Source organism: Gracilinanus agilis, chromosome 2, assembly GCF_016433145.1.
Source record: "Gracilinanus agilis isolate LMUSP501 chromosome 2, AgileGrace, whole genome shotgun sequence".
Lineage (NCBI taxonomy): Eukaryota > Metazoa > Chordata > Mammalia > Didelphimorphia > Didelphidae > Gracilinanus > Gracilinanus agilis.
The window spans coordinates 213,391,479-213,407,942 of record NC_058131.1 but is presented as its reverse complement, the minus strand read 5'-3'; the positions used below and the strand labels follow the sequence as shown (position 1 = coordinate 213,407,942).

The following is a 16,464-nucleotide window of genomic DNA, read 5'->3' as shown; positions in this document are numbered from 1 at the left end:
GGATGTGGACTCGAAACTACCACACCAATACAACTACCAACAATTTGGAAATAGGTCTTGATCGAGGACACATGACAAAACCAGTGGAAATGTGCATCGGCCATGGGTGGGGGGAGTGCAGGGGTTGAAGGGGAAAGTAGGAGCATGAATCATGTAACCATGTTAAAAATGAATATTAATAAATGTTTAAATTTAAAAAAAAATTTTATCCTCTGAGAGCTGCTAGGTGGTTGAGTGGATAGAGAGCCAGACTTAGAGATGGGTGATTCTGTATTCAAATGCAGTCTTAGACACTTCCTAGGTATGTGACCCTGGGCAAATCATTTAACCCCTATTAGCTTAGCCCAATTCACTTTTCTGCCTGAAAGAGAAAGTAAGGATTTGAAAAACATTTTTCTATCCTTTGATCTGATTAGACTCCATTAGTTCTTCTTCTGTAGATAGAGAGTATTTTTCATCATAAATCTTTAGGAATTGTCTTAGATCATTTAATTGCTGAAAATAGCTAAGTAATTTACAATTGGCCATTATATAATATTACTGTTACTGTGTAGAATGATCTTCTGATTCTGCTTACATCACTTTGCATCAGTTCACATAAGTCTTTGCAGATTTTTCTGAAACCATCCTGCTCATCATTTCTTATTCACAGTACACTTTGTTCAGCCATTTCCCATTTGATTGGCATCTACTCAAAATCCAATTCTTTGCCACCACAAAAAGAACTGCTATAAATATTAGATATTTTTCTCTTTTGTTTTTATATTTTAGGGGATACAGTTAAGGTTTTATTTAGTAATTTTTTGGGGCCTTCTTTACCAAGCTGTGGAATCTCTCTTCATGATTTTCTTGCTTCACTCTTTTCTTTTTACAATTTTTCCTCTGTCTTTCTTATTTGATTTTAAAAATCCTTTGAGCTATTCTAGGGCCTGAGACCAGTTCACATTTTTCTTTGAAGTTTTGCATGTAGCTGCTTTGATTTGATTGCCTTCTGAGTTTGTGTTTTGATCTTCCCTGTCACCATAATAATTTTTTTGTGGTCAGGTTCTTTTTATTTTTCTAACTTATTTCTTCACTTTTAACTTTATGTTCAAGTTGGTCTCTGTTCCTGAGATGTAGGGAGACACTGTTTCAAGCTTCAGGCTTTTTGTGCCATTATTTTCAGAGCTAGCTTTGAGGGCCTACAAACTCTCAGTTATCCCAGGGTAGTGTGATCTAAGGAGAGGCTTAGGGCCTACTATACTCTGGTTTATGGGCCACCACAAGCACTCTTTTCCACTCTGGAATTGTGGACAGGGTCCCTGATCCTGCTAGTGCACTTCCTCACCCTGATACTGTGATCTGGAACCAACTTTGGTTAATGCAACAGAGCCATACTACCAGTGCCAAGATAGGGTCTCCTGTAATCTTTTTCTGATCAGTTCCCTGACTTCCTTATCCTTTGTGGGCTGAGAGCTCTGGAAACCACTCCAGTGATTCAAGGCTTACTGCTGTAATGTGCTCTATTGTCAACTTTCTAAGTTGTATTGTCTCACCCCTTCTTTTTGCTGCTTCTGCTGCTCCAGAATTCTTTTTGAGGCATTGTTTTTATGATGTTTGGAGACAAATTTGGGAGAAGTCAAGCAAACCCTGCTTTTATTCTGCCATCTTCTTGCAGTGTTTTTTTTTTTAGAACTTTTCCGTTAGTAGGTCAGTAGTGTCTTGTTAGGCATTACTATTGATGAACCATTGAATGTGTGTAGGTGTTTTCCCTACACCTAAAGCTTACCTCATATTTGACAATAATTATTTTTGGATTGATTTTTATTAAATGGAACACAGAATTTTCTGAATTAGTAAATAGAAGATTCTTAACCTAATTTAACCTTTTTTGGGTGACTAAATGTAATTGCGATATCAGGTACCATAGTCTACTGTAGTAATAGTAGTAACTATATTTAGGGTAAGGGCATGATATCGTACTGATAGCACTAAATTTGGTGTCAGAAGACCTGGCTGAGTTCAAATACTGGGTTATTTTACTCCCTTTGTGTACTACTATACATAATACTAAAAGCTACTACTAAAGTCCAAGTCCTTTCCACCCTCTGGAATTCCATTCCTTCTCTTCAGAATGAAAGATTGAAATACATTTTTTAGCATCCCTTCCATTGCTAAGTCTTATAGTCCTGTGGTGCTTATTCAGTTTTTGTGAATATATTTTATTGTTTTTCTGGTCTTTCCTTTTTGTTAGTTGTAATTTCTTTCCTCTATCAGTGTGCCAGCCTCAAGCAGTGCTCTTTCTAAACCATTAATCATATTTTGTTATTGTCTGGGAACCTTTAAAACTCATGACTGTTAGAAATACAGTTTGTAGAATTGCAAATAGATTCTGAATGGAGGCCTGTCATTAGAGGAGTACATGAATTATTGTTATTATCGAGAAACTTTTTGATTGATTCCTTGTCCATGATCTGAACAGTGGAAGCTATTAGATTAGTGAATGATCTGGCCAGGGCTACCTAGCTTTATTTTTCTTCTACCTTTTTTTGGGGGGCGGGGGGAAGATAGAGATAACATTCTTTTCCCCAAAAAACACTTATTTATTTAATTATTATTTTTTTTTTTGCCATGGTTACATGATTCATATTCTTTCCTTCCCTCCTCACATGGCCAATGAGCAATTCCGCTGGATTTTACATGTCATTTGTTAAGATCTGTTTCCATATTATTAATATTTGCATTAGAATGATCATTTAGAGTCTGCATCCCCAATCATATCCCCAGTGAACCACGTGATCAAGCAAATGTTTTTCTTCTGTGTTTCTAGTCCCACAGTTCTTTCTCTGGATATGGATAGTGTACTTTTTCCTAAGTCCCTCACACTTGTCCTAGATCATTGCATTGCTGCTAGTAGGGAAGACCATTACTTTCAATTGTGCCACAATATTTTAGTATCTGTGTACAATGTCTTCCTGGTTCTACTCCTTTGGCTCTGTATCAATTCCTGGAGGTCTTTCCAGTTTACATGGAATTCTTCCAGTTCATTATTCCTTTGAGCACAAAGTATTCCATCACCAACAGATAATTTGTTCAACCATTCCCCAATTGAGGGGTATCCCGTCATTTTCCAATTTTTTGCCACTACATATTTTTTTCCTTATTATCCCTTTGGGGTACAAACCCAGTAGTGGTTATGACTGGATCAGAAATAATATTCTTATGTTCATACTGATCACCTTTTTGTTACTATCTCCCCAAAGTGCACAATTTCTGTAACCAATTAACTATTCTGTGGTAAAATAAATTTATCAGAAAAATGAGTTACATAATCTTGATTAAAAAACTGTATAAGTTCATATTGATCAAATTCTTTAATCAAAATTCCAGTATAATATTTTAAGTAAAACTTTTTTTAAAAACAAACTATCCGTAGACTATCTCATGTTATTCTTGGGGAAGACTGAGAGGTGTAGACTTGATAGCATAATTAGATGGATTTAGAACTAGTTAGATGGCCACTTTCAGCAGTGGCTAGTGATTCCATTTTCATTATGGTAGGAGAGGAGGGCTATAATGGAATTCACAAAGTATTTGAGTTTGACCTCATTTAACATTTTTATAAGTAACTTAGATATGGACAGAGATGGCATGCTTGTTAGGCTTACAGGTGACACAAAGCTGGAAAGAAGAGCTAACACACTGAATGACAAAAATCAGAATTCCAATAGAACTTGACAGATCTTGTACCGAATCTAGTAAGATCAAGTTCAGTAGAAATGACTGTAAGATCTTAAATTTGGATATGAAACCCTCAATTTTACTGCTCTAAAAGGGAGCAGTTGTGGTCACATGACAGTTTTTCTGAATAAATTTTGGGCATTTAATTTGAATTCAAGTTCAGCAGGGCTCAGAAGTGTTGTTGTGGCAATAAGAAAATACCAATGTGATCTTGGGCTGTATTCAGAGGGATATAGCTTTAGAAATAAGGGTGTTAGAAGTCTGTCCACATCAGATCTCATCAAGAGTATTGTGTTCAATTCTGGCTGTTACTGTTTAAGAAGGGCATTGAGAAATTGGAGAGTATCCTTAGAAGGGCAACCTGAATGGTGAAGGCCTTTGAGGATTGGTTGAAGGGATTGGGAATATTTAACCTTAAAGAAGCCCAGGAGGGCACATGTTGTTCTCATCAGATGTTTGAAAGGCTATTCATCATTGTAGAAAAGTGATTAAAACTTACTCTGTTTGGCTTCAAGGGCAGAGCCAGGATCAATGGGAGGAAGTTGCAAAGAGGCCAATTTAAGCTTGATCTCAGGAAAAACTTCCTCCAAAGCAGAACTGTCCAAAAGTGTAATGAGCTTCCTTGAAAGGTAGTGGTCAGTTCCTTCACTTTGGAGATGATCCTTAAGCAGAGGGTGGTGACCACTTGTTTCTTATGTTAAAGTGAGGATTCCTCTCACTAAGGGTTGTACTGATGGCTGCTGAGCTTCATATTCCCAAGTTCAGTGATTCTTTGATATTTTTGTTAAATTATTGAAGTAGATTTCTGTTATATTCTCTAGTCAATTTTGTCTAGTCATTCATTACTCTTGTATTTCTTCTGTATTAATCACCTTTGTTCTGCTTGCATAAATTTGTCTTTAGAACATTTATTCTTTGCATCCCAATTAGTTACTTCTGTTGTTACATTCAAAGAACTCTTAAAAACTTTATCTACATACAACCTTTCCTAAGGGAATAGAATTTAGGCAGGGCTTACCCAAATACACTGCCATGGCCTTTTTCTGACAGAAGCCTTTAATGTGTCAATTTCTACTAATGGAATAACATTCCACTGCTTAAACATTTGCCACAATCTATTATTTTAGTTTATGTTTTTATAGTCTAAATATGCATATGTATTTAATTTATACATATATGTGTTTAACATAAATCTAAGCACAAATATTATAGAGTGGTGATGTTGAACCTTTTAAAGATGGAGTGTCAGGCTCTTTCCTCCCCTCCCTCCCAGCTCCATTAGGCTGCTGGACAAAGGGGTGGGTGAAGTGAGGAATGTCCTCAGGTGCATGGAGAGGGGGAGGGGAATAGCTCTGCTCCGAGTCCCTCTGGCTTTCTAGTATTGAACTCTGGTGGGTGACAACAAGTGTGTCCTTTTTGGCACCTGTGCCATAGGTTTGCCATCATAGTTATAGAGTAACATATCCAACTACTTGTGATGTGTGTACTTTTTGCTACAAAGCAGAACTTCTGGGCTATTTGCTTTGTTCAAAGGATGCAATATTATTTTAATGTCAGTCAAAACTCAACAACTATAATAAACCTCAGATAAAATTTAAATGATTTTTGGATTGATATGTTACTATACTTCTGAAGTGTACAACATTCAACAGATGATTTATGAGAAGTTTGTATTTCTGTCTATCAATATTGTGTGTTTGCAAGGTCTTTGTTATTGTAATCTCTTAGACCCTAGAGCAGGGGCTTCTCTTATCAAGATTTCATTTTGGTAGTAGTTTGTGTTGTGCATTTTTCAACCCTGATGAAATATCAGAAGTTAGAGCTATAATGATCCTTAGAGATCATTTAATTCAGTTCCTTAGTTTTATAGATGAAGAAACCAAAGCCCCAGAAGATTGTGACTTGACCAGGGTCCCATACGTAGCAGAGCTAAGAGACTGAAACCCAGGTTGTCTGACTCATAAGTGTAGTGTTCTTTCTGCTATACTAGTATAGTCTGATCTTTCTATCTTAACTCTATCCTGGTAGCTTAGATTTAAGAGTGCTTTGTTGATTGGGTTACCACAAGTTCCACCATAATGAGTAATCATGTACAATAAATATATTTCCAGGTTCTAACAGAAACTCATTAAAAAAAATTCTCTCTCCTGTTTGTAGTTGGAATGGGGGATGATAAGGAGGATCTTAGAAATTCTTTTGTTCTTCCGTCAAATAGTAATTCTTACCCAGTTTTTGCATACTATGAGTAGTATTTTTAACAGTGTGATCTGCCATATAAAAGTCTAGTGCAAGAAACTTTTACTGGCATGTGCTTCTAAAAAATGAGATATAGTTTTATGATCACTAAGTCAATCCATGGATTCAGAACTAACAGTGCTAATGACCCAGAAAAATTCTATTTGATCTTCATTCCTTATTAGGACCTATTGTTTTAAATTGTCTAATGATAAATGAATTTCTATATATATATTAAAGAAGGAACTTTCATTTCAGATTTTTAAACAATATATAACACAATTTCTTACCTAAGTGAAACATTAAATCCATAACATCATTAGCTCTTAATAGTGACTCATGATCTGGATTGTTATCTTTTGGAAGACTACACTGTTCAGTTTTGTTGAAATATGAGTCATTTTAAACTTAATAAAGTATTAAGATAAAGAGAAAATGTTGCTAGATGTGTCTCCCTTTATATTTCTGTACCCAAATATTGTTGCTGTCACTAGGAAAGCATCTAAGTGACATATCTGAGGTAAAGTAAATATACACATTTAGTTATTGAGTTACAACTGTAACATGTGTGACTTGTCCCACAACTTACATAGGTATATAAAACTTCCCTGTTTCTGGGATGATATTACCATTTCCCCAGTCATTCATTCTTTTTTTTTAATTTAATAATTTTTATTTTTTAGAAAAGTTAACATGGTTACATGATTCATGCTCTTACTTTCCCCTTCACCCCCCGACACCCCCTCCCCCATGGCCGATGCGCATTTCCACTGGTTTTAACATGTGTCATTGATCAAGACCTATTTCCAAATTGTTGATAGTTGCATTGGTGTGGTCGTTTCAAATCTACATCATGTCCAATCATGTCCGCCTCAACCCATGTGTTCAAGCAATTGCTTTTCTTCTGTGTTTCCACTCCTGCAGTTCTTCCTTTGAATGTGGGTAGCGTTCTTTTCCATAAATCCCTCAGAATTGTCCTGGGTCATTGCATTGCTGCTAGTACAGAAGTCCATTACATTCGATTTTACCACAGTGTATTGGTCTCTGTGTACAATGTTCTTCTGGCTCTGCTTCTTTCACTCTGCATCGATTCCTGGAGGTCTTTCCAGTTCACATGGAATTCCTCCAGTTTATTATTCCTTTGAGCACAATAGTATTCCATCACCAACATATACCACAATTTGTTCAGCCATTCCTCAATTGAAGGGCATACCCTCATTTTCCAGGTTTTTGCCACCACAAAAAGTGTGGCTATAAATATTTTTGTACAAGTCTGTTTATCTATGATCTCTTTGGGGGTACATACAATCCCAACAATGGTATGGCTGGATCAAAGGGCAGGCATTTTTTTTATAGCCCTTTGAGCATAGTTCCAAATTGACATCCAGTATGGTTGGATCAGTTCACAACTCCACCAGCAATGCATTAATGTCCCAATTTGGCCACATCTCCTCCAACATTCATTGCTCTCCCCTTCTCTCATTTTAGCCAATCTGCTAGATGTGAGGTGATACCTCAGAGTTGTTTTGATTTGCATTTCTCTAATTATTAGATATTTAGAGCACTTTCTCATGTGCTTATTGATAGTTTTGGTTTATGTGAAAATTGTCTATTCATGTCCCTTGCCCATTTATCGATTGGGGAATGGCTTGATTTTTTATACAATTGATTTAACTCCTTGTATATTTGAGTAATTAGACCCCTGTCAGAGTTTTTTGTTATAAAGATTTTTTTCCCAATTTGTTGTTTCCCTTCTGATTTTGGTTGCATTGTTTTTGTTTGTACAAAAGCTTTTTAATTTAATATAATCAAAATTATTTATTTTACATTTGTAATTTTCTCTAACTCTTGATTTTAAAATCTTTCCTCCCAGTCATTCATTCTTGAAACATCTAAGTTCTCTTGAATTCTGCCTTCTGCTTCACCATCCCCAACTGGTCAGTTACAATTCAGTGTAACATAGCTAACCATTCCTTTCTATTTATACTGCCTACACTTTATTTCAGCTCCTTATCACCTCTTGTCTTAGCTATATATGTTTCCTAAGCTAACATTTTTTCTTTTTCTTATCCATCTTTCACAGAGATGCCAACATAATCTTCCTAGTCATAAGTTAACTATGATACTCTCCTAATCAAAAACTTAAAAGTAGTTTCATTTTAGTTTCTAACCTCTTAAAGTACGAGATCAGCTTGGTACGGTAAGAAAGTATGTTGTATTGAAGTCAGGAGAAACCTGATTTCAAATCCTGCTTCCAGAGCTTACCTTTGTTACAATGGCAGGTCACAACCATTCTGAATCTCAGTTTCCTTACCTGAAAAATTGAGACAATAATACCTTCAATACATACCTCATTAGGTAGGTTGTGAAAGAATAGCCTTCTTGTTGTGAAGATAAAATGAGATTTTATATATATATATATGTATATATATATATATGCTATATAAATACCAATGGTAATAATACTTATTACTTTAATATCCTTTAATCTTAAAAACTTCCTTAGAACCACTACATGAATAGTTGTACTCTTCATCTGTTGATTTAGAAAATACATAGTAACAGTAAATGTTATGAATTATTTACTCTACAAGAGCAACTTTATACATTTAAAAAATGGTAATGCATGTATACAACATATTATTTATTTTTGTATGGGATTCCAGAGGTTAGGAACCACTGATCTATAAGATAAATTGCCCTTCTCAAACTTTATCTGTTTAGGTTTATTTCCAGCATGATTAGACCATTAGCTATTCCATGAACTCAACATAACATCTTCTACCATCATGCATTCATGAAGGCAAACTCCTTTGGCTGGAATACTCTTCCTTCTAATTTCTTTGAGGCTTTATTTTCCTTAAGGATCAGCTAATGTGTGATCTCTCCCTATATTCTTATTTGATCTCCCATACTGAAAGTATTCTCTCCCTTTTCTCAAAGGTTTTTTATGGTATTCTCTTTTCCCTATAAAATTCTCTATCTTTGTATACTGCCTAACCTAATAGATTGTAAATTCTTGGATATGGGATTCATGTAATTTTCTTTATATCCCCAGAGTTGACTGGATTTGTGAATTTATTGATGTTAGGAACTTGCCATATGGGGAATTTTTGAGGTCTTCATCTTTAAAGTCTTAAAGAATTGTCTAGCCCAGTGTTGGTGAAGGCATGGCGCTTGTGCAGAGCTGGCACTTGGGGAACTGCTATGTTCACCCACTTCCCAGCTCCCAAGGACGTGTTTTTTTTTTTTTTTTTTTAAATTTGCATGACCCACTCCTCTGTCCAGCCACCCAAAGCAAGCAATTCTTCCCTCTGCTCTCTAGGGTAATGTGGTGGGGCTCACAGGCAGCTTGAAGTTGCAGTTTGGGCTGCTAACTTGAAAACCTTTGCCAATGCTGGTCTAGCACATAGAGGTTAAGGGACTGACATAACACAGACCTTCCTTGTCCTTAGGCCTATATACTTAATAAATATTTGAATAAATGAATCAAATAACGATAGTAAGAGTTGAGTTATAATTATGACCATTAAGTTACATCTGTCAGAGTATTCATTTAATCAGAAAAAGTTTATAATAGCTTACTGTAGTAAAGCAGAGAAAAACTAGACCAAGTTTGGGCCCTTTCATTTCTCTATTTTATTTTCTTTTTATTCTGAATTTAAACACCAAAAACAACAAGCATTTCCATACACAGTTTTAACAGGAAAGGATTGTGCATGAGGCAGCTAATCTTTATTATGTAGAACTTGCTTTAAGCATATAATAAATTCAATTTATTATTTCTTTCTTTTTTTTTTTTTTAAACCCTTACCTTCTGTCTTGGAGTCAATACTATGTATTGACTCCAAGGCAGAAGAGTGGTAAGGGCTAGGCAATGGAGGTCAAGTGACTTGCCCAGGGTCACACAGCTGGGAAGTGTCCGAGGGCAGATTTGAACCTAGGACCTCCCTTCTCTAGGCCTGTTTCTCAATCCACTGAGCTGCCCAGCTGTCCCCAATATATTCTTTCTGAAGATGACATGTTTTCTAATTTCCATCTATTGAGGTAGAAATTTAGGTTGTTAAGGTTGTGTGTGTATAGATGTGTATATGTGAGTACATGCATGCCTCTCTGGCTTATCTGTGCTATTAGAATAAGAATAATGGCTGTGCCACAGAATGAAAGTGTCACAGAACGGTGGGTGACAGATCTGTTCCTGTAGCAACTGCTTTTTTAATGGCAGACATTGTCATATCAGATATCTAGGCCATTGATGTTTCTTGGCTAGTATCTATGCCTGAACTGTGCTGACAACTTCAGAAATTATTAAACACCATTTTCAACTCTATCAAAATAATAAATCATCAGTCCTGGGGTAAAAAAGATTAATGTTTGTAAGTTGCTATTTTGAGCCAAATCAGTTAGAACATTTAAAATGTTGTCATTTTTAGCTTTTGCCTTCACAGTTGGGAAGTGCCTTTATTTTTATATATTTTTTAATAATTGATTGATTGGTGTTCATAAAATTCCCTGAAGCCCCTGTGTAAAAAGGGATTTAAAAAAGTAGGAAAAAAAAACAACTACCTAATTCACAGGTTATATAGACATATTTTCCAATGAATTATATATAGTGAGTCCTTTAAAATATTTTCTATAAAATCTTTCATCAATAACAGAACAGGTTGTTGTTTTTTTAAGTTTTACTCTATTTAGCGTAAACCAGGCATCCATAAATGAGAGTTAGATTATTATTCTAACCTATCCCTTGTCATGTTTTTTGGCTTTCAAGACAGCTGTATAAGTAAATAATTAGATGAGGTAAAGCCCCTACTGATAATATTTTTTGCAGCCAGATGAAAAGAGTTGTTCATTTTTTAAATCTTCATTTAATCTCAAAACAAGTTAAAGACCCTCACATCTCATTTGTACTATGATTAGAGAATGCCAGTTATATTTGCTCTCAGAATATTTTTTCTGTTATAATGATTTTTGCTAAATATGATTATATGACAATTTCTTAAAATTCAATAAGCTGACATACAAATTTTGTTCATTGTTTAATTGGATTTTTATTATTTTCTTAATATGTGCAGTACAAAATAGAAAGGAATGGGACTAATATTTGGAAGACCTGGGGTTTAATTATGTCTCTACTATTGACTGATTTTATGTAGATAAAGGCATATCATTTTATTACACTGAGACTTGGTTTTTCCATTAGTAAAATTCAGTTAAACAGATATTTTACTCTTATTTGCAAAGAATTTTGCTGGGGCCTTGGGCTTAGAATAAATAGGTAAGATATCATCTCTTTTGTCAAAGAATTTGTAAGTTAATCAAAAGACACGCGTGGGAGTGAGTCCTAAGTGTATGTAAGAGATGATACATATGCAAAATCTGGTACAGAATTTGAGGAGGTAAAGATTATTTTTAATTGAGGGATGTTGAAGGCTTTGTTGAAGAAATCTGGGACTGGATATTCTCTAACTTTCCCTCTAGTTCTGTAATTGACCTTGTATAGTCATTTGAAAATATGCAAACTTTGTTCTAATAACTTGGTGTTGTGAAATTTCTTAAAGTTCAGTCTGTCTTTCAAATGTATTCTAGGTGACAAAAAGCTGCTTAACATGTCCTGTTTTCCATTTTTTTAGTTAGATTTAACTTAATCAGAAGGATATTACCTATCAGCATAGATGAAAATTAGGGAATAAACAAAACGGTCCTTCGGCTAACCAAAATAGATAAAAGGTTTATATGCTTTTATTCATAAGTGATGCCCTTCTTTAGAACCACTCTACTCTAGGTTAACATGCATTTCTAACAGACTTGGCAATATGATTTCTGGTTGCACAGCAAATTTAAAGCAGCACATTGGTAGTGGGGGTAGGGTCGGGGTGATGGTAATAGTGGTACAGGTAGTGTAAGGAATGCCACAGACACTTAAACTGAGTAGCTAGAAGCAATATGTGATAGCTAGTGAGGAGACTTCATGGAGCTGATGCAAGAATTCAAAATGTATAGGAGTCTAAGAAGTAGATCCTGAGGGCCTTTCTGTGTACTGTAATTGATGTTAATAATTATGCTCTTGAGTCATCAAGTAAACATTAAAGAATATTAAGTATCATTTGTTTAAGAAGGCAGGATACACAATATCTACCTATATACATACCCACATACATTCACATTCATAGATGCATGTACACATAGGATTTTAGAAAGCTTGCATCTAAATTAAAATTAAAGTAATCGCTATCAGGAAGACATGGCTACTTAAAACAAAATTTTCTCCAAGGATTGTACATAATAACAATTGATGAGAATATGATGCTTTAGCACCTAAAAAACACTTCTCACTGATTGCAAAAGTTTTTCAGGACAGAATATATAGGATCTTAAACTATATTTTTAAAAAATAAATGAGAAAAATAGATGAGCCTGGCTTATGGAGTATTCCAAAGATTTCTAAATCAGTGTACTTAGATATTTTTTCCCTCTTCTTCTGAACTCTGGTATTAGTTGTAAATTAAAATTATATCCAATAACTCGAAAGTATTATATTTTATAAGATTTATTAATAATCACCTGAAGTAGAGGAAATAAAAAGAACAAAAGTAAAAGCCTGAGTAAAGAGAAGTTTCCCGACCGTGTTAGCGGGAGAAGAGAGAAAGGGGTTGGGGTTACAGAAACTTAATCTCCAAAACATAAGGACATAACATGAGGACAAAAGTAAGATTCTGGGAAATGGAGTCCTGGGGTACAAAATTCTAATTAATTACACATAGTACAATATTTAATTACTGTTGTACCAAAAATTTAATGAATGAGAAAAATGTTTCATTTGTAAATAATTATTTCCATTAATAACGTTACTAAAAAAAAAAAAAACAACAAACCCTTACATTCCATTTTAGAAATGATTCTAAGTATATACTTAGCATTCGGAGCTAAGCGACTTGCCCAGGGACACATAGTTAGGAAGTGTCTGAAGGCCAAATTTTGAACGTAGGACCTCCTGTCTCTAGGCCTGGCTCTCTATCCAGTGGGCTACCTAGCTGCCCCAATAATGTCTATTTTATAATCTCTATTATGTATTAAGTATTAAACAAAAAAAAGTATTCCACTACATGGATGAAAATTGCTAGATTTGATCAGTGAAGGCTAAGCAGTGTTGGTAAAGAAGTTGATAAATTGTATTTGTTTCAGTGGTGGGATTTAAAACTTATTGGCATTTGGAAAGTTCTTAAAACTAGTTCTAAAGAAGTTTGGTGATTATTAAGTAATTTTGGCCTTATGCAGCTTTCTGCCTTATTGTCACTAAAAATCATAATTGAAATTTTTATAAGTGATTTTTTTCTAGCACTTTATTCTTCTAAAGCAGACTTTAAAACATGCCAGTCACTTTTCTCTTTCTCTTTCACAGAAATTACCGAACATTCTCACTGATGATCGATTCAAAGTTATGTTTGAAAATCCTGATTTCCAGGTGGATGAAAAGAGCGAAGAATTTAGGCTTCTGAATCCACTTGTTTCAAAAATAAGTGAAAAAAGAAAGAAGAAACTAAAACTCTTAGAGCAACAAGAATTCCTTGAACAAGTAAAGTATCTATGATTTCAAATTAATGAAAATTTTAATGCATTAATCTCTAGAGCAAGGAGGAACTGTCATCTGTGACTGAGAAATAATTTATTTCAGACACTACTACCTACCTATTTAGAAGTATTTTTATTTAATTATAGTTTTCTTTTAAAGTTGGAGGATATTAGAAGTTGTCACGTATTTTAATTGGATAAATGCTATTTAAAAAAAAAAAACAAACAAACTAGTTCCTATTTAGGGGGAAAAGTGGTGCCTCTAACTATTTCTGTCTTCAGGAAGAGGAGGAAGAACCGGAAGGAAAACCAAGTGATGCAGAAAGTTCTGAGACTTCAGATGATGAAAAAGACTGGGTTGAAGAGGTCAGGAAACAGCGCAAACTTCTACGCCAAGAGGAAAAAATGAGGTGGCAGGAAAGGTTCAAGGAGGATCAGCAAACAGTGTTGAAGCCCCAGTTTTTTGAGATCAAAGCAGGAGAGGAATTCAGAAGCTTCAAGGATTCTGCAAAAAAGCAGAAGCTAATGAAGTAAGTAACATGTGGGGTTGACATGTGGTCAGGATCCCAAATGTTTTGTAGTTGGCACATTGCCCATTCAGTCCCCTTGAACAGTAATATTTATTACAAATTCATATATGTATGGTGGAGGTCAAATGTTCTTTATCAAAATGCTTAGGAATCATCATTAAAACACAAGATGTTAAAATGTTTTAAAACCTCAAAAACCAAATTCATGGAAACTTAAAAAGTTGGAAGGGACAAAAGTCATTGTGTCTGGCCCTTATTTAAAACCTCATTCCCAAGTGTTCTTGCCTGTACTTGAACATTAGTCATAGGGAGCTCATCACCTCACTAGAGGTCCATTCTAATTTACAGATTTCTTCCTTACGATGAAGCTAAATCTCTGCTTTTCTATAACGTCAACCCTTTACTTCTAGTTCTCCTCTCTCATACAATTAGAATACATCCAGTTAGAATAAGACTTGTCCCATTTCTCCATGAGAAACATCCAACTAAGTAAGTCCTTTTCCCTTGGCCTCCTTTCTCTCCTTCTCTTTTACCCCAAGTTCTCGTCTCTGTTCATTTACTTAGTATGGAACTTCGCATAAATCTCCTTATGTGGTATCCTAGAGACAGAAGAGCATGGTAATTTAGGAGCTAATCCATTCTACACTTTCTATAGAAAACAACTGTGTCTTTTATTGGGACCACAACCTTTACTGTTTCTTCTCATCTTATTTGTCTCTCCTAAGGATATATTAGGAAATTTATAAGGCACTTAAAGCTCATTAAAAAACAAATATAAATTCAAGATGGTTATAATTATTTGATTATTCATGTCAGTTCCAGTTGACATGAGGTTAAGTAGAGAGAAGGAAGTTCTCTTATGTAAACAAATTTCAAATTATATGTGGAGGGGCAACTGGGTAGATCAGTGGATTGAGAGCCAGACCTAGAGACCAGAGGTCCTAGGTTCAAATCTGACCTCAGACACTTCCCAGCTGTGTGACCCTGGGCGAGTCACTTGACCCTCATTGCCTACCCTTACCACTCTTCTGCCTTGGAGCCAATACACAGTATTGACTCCAAGACGGAAGGTAAGGGTTTAAAAAAAATTATATATAGACTTGAAGTGTTAAGAGTCATCTTCTAGGCAAAGTATTGATAGGATAGGTTTGAAATAGGATACATTTGTCATACAAGAAAGAGTTTTTTGATAAGAGTGAAGATTTGGGGAAGGCCACAGAGTTAGGAGGTAAAGGATGATTAAGACTAATTAAGGCAAAAGATGTAAGGCTAGGGTTAAAGTCTGCATAATAGGAATGATAATTAATGTGTACCTTGTTCTGCCTACCTCACCCTCTATCATCATTTAACTTATTTTAGTTTGGCACTTGCTCAACTTCTCACCTTCAGCCATTTGGAAGGAATAATTTGAAAACAGCTAGCATATCTTCCCTAAAACACTATTTGCATTCATATTTCAAATGTCCAAATTAAGACAAGGTAACAGAAAGATAAGAAGCAGATCCTTCTATAATAAAATGATTTTTTTAAAAAAACTTCACTTTTTCACTTTATTACTTAAAAATCTAGATCTTTGGTATATCAGAAAACATTCCATCTTTATAAACCTCTATATAAAATAGTAAGCTTATTTTCAGTAAGTTTAATAGGCCACTCCATCTCTTTTCCTCCTTCTGTAGCTATAGAATTTTCTATAACTTGATGTTACCTTTAAAAAAAATGCTTTTTTTCCCTGCAGTGGTATATTTCAGGGGTCGGCAACCTTTTTGGCCGTGAGAGCCATAAACGCCACATTTTTAAAAATGTAATTTCGTGAGAGCCGTACAGTGCTCACAGTGCGCTCCTCCTGTAACAGCGCCTGAAAAAAAATTGACTTTGTGGCTCCTTCAGAAAGAGCCGTATCTGGCCCTCAAAAGAGCCAGGTATGGCTCAAGAGCCATACGTTGCTGACCCCTGGTATATTTGGTGGCTTGAATTTATCAGCAGAATTGCAATCCTTGCTCCGTCTTAGACATAAAGAATTAAGAAATTATCCCTTGTAGAACTGCTGAAAATGGTTTGCTTTAGGTTCTAGATTTAATTTTCTCATGTAACTTTTTACTAAGACTATATGGAAGCATGTGTTTACAGACTATTGTGATAAGAGGCCAAGATTTGAAGGCCGGGTTGTATAACTGATCTCAATGGCATTCTTCATTCTACATTTTGATAGGGTATTCATGTTTAAGAAACAGGAGGCATAGGACTTTATATAAAATCATAATAAAGAATGTCTTCATAAAAGTCCCATCTCTTTGTCTCTGTTGTGTGAAGGAAAAAGGCTATGTATGTCAGCAGAGGAAAAAGCCTGACAGGCATCAACCAAGCTGGAAAGTCTTTAAATCTGGGCGTGGCACCAGGCTATAGC

General features: G+C 35.1%; 1 protein-coding gene across 3 annotated transcripts in view; it reads left to right on the top strand.

Annotated features, from left to right (window-relative positions):
* Window positions 1–16,464, top strand: part of NOL10 (nucleolar protein 10) — a 121,225-nt gene that overhangs the window by 95,089 nt on the left and 9,672 nt on the right. For all 3 annotated transcript variants that reach the window (XM_044663637.1, XM_044663638.1, XM_044663636.1), the window contains 2 exons: window positions 13,358–13,531; window positions 13,810–14,057. In XM_044663637.1, coding sequence (XP_044519572.1) covers window positions 13,358–13,531; window positions 13,810–14,057 — 422 coding nt within the window. The remainder of the gene's footprint in view (window positions 1–13,357; window positions 13,532–13,809; window positions 14,058–16,464) is intronic.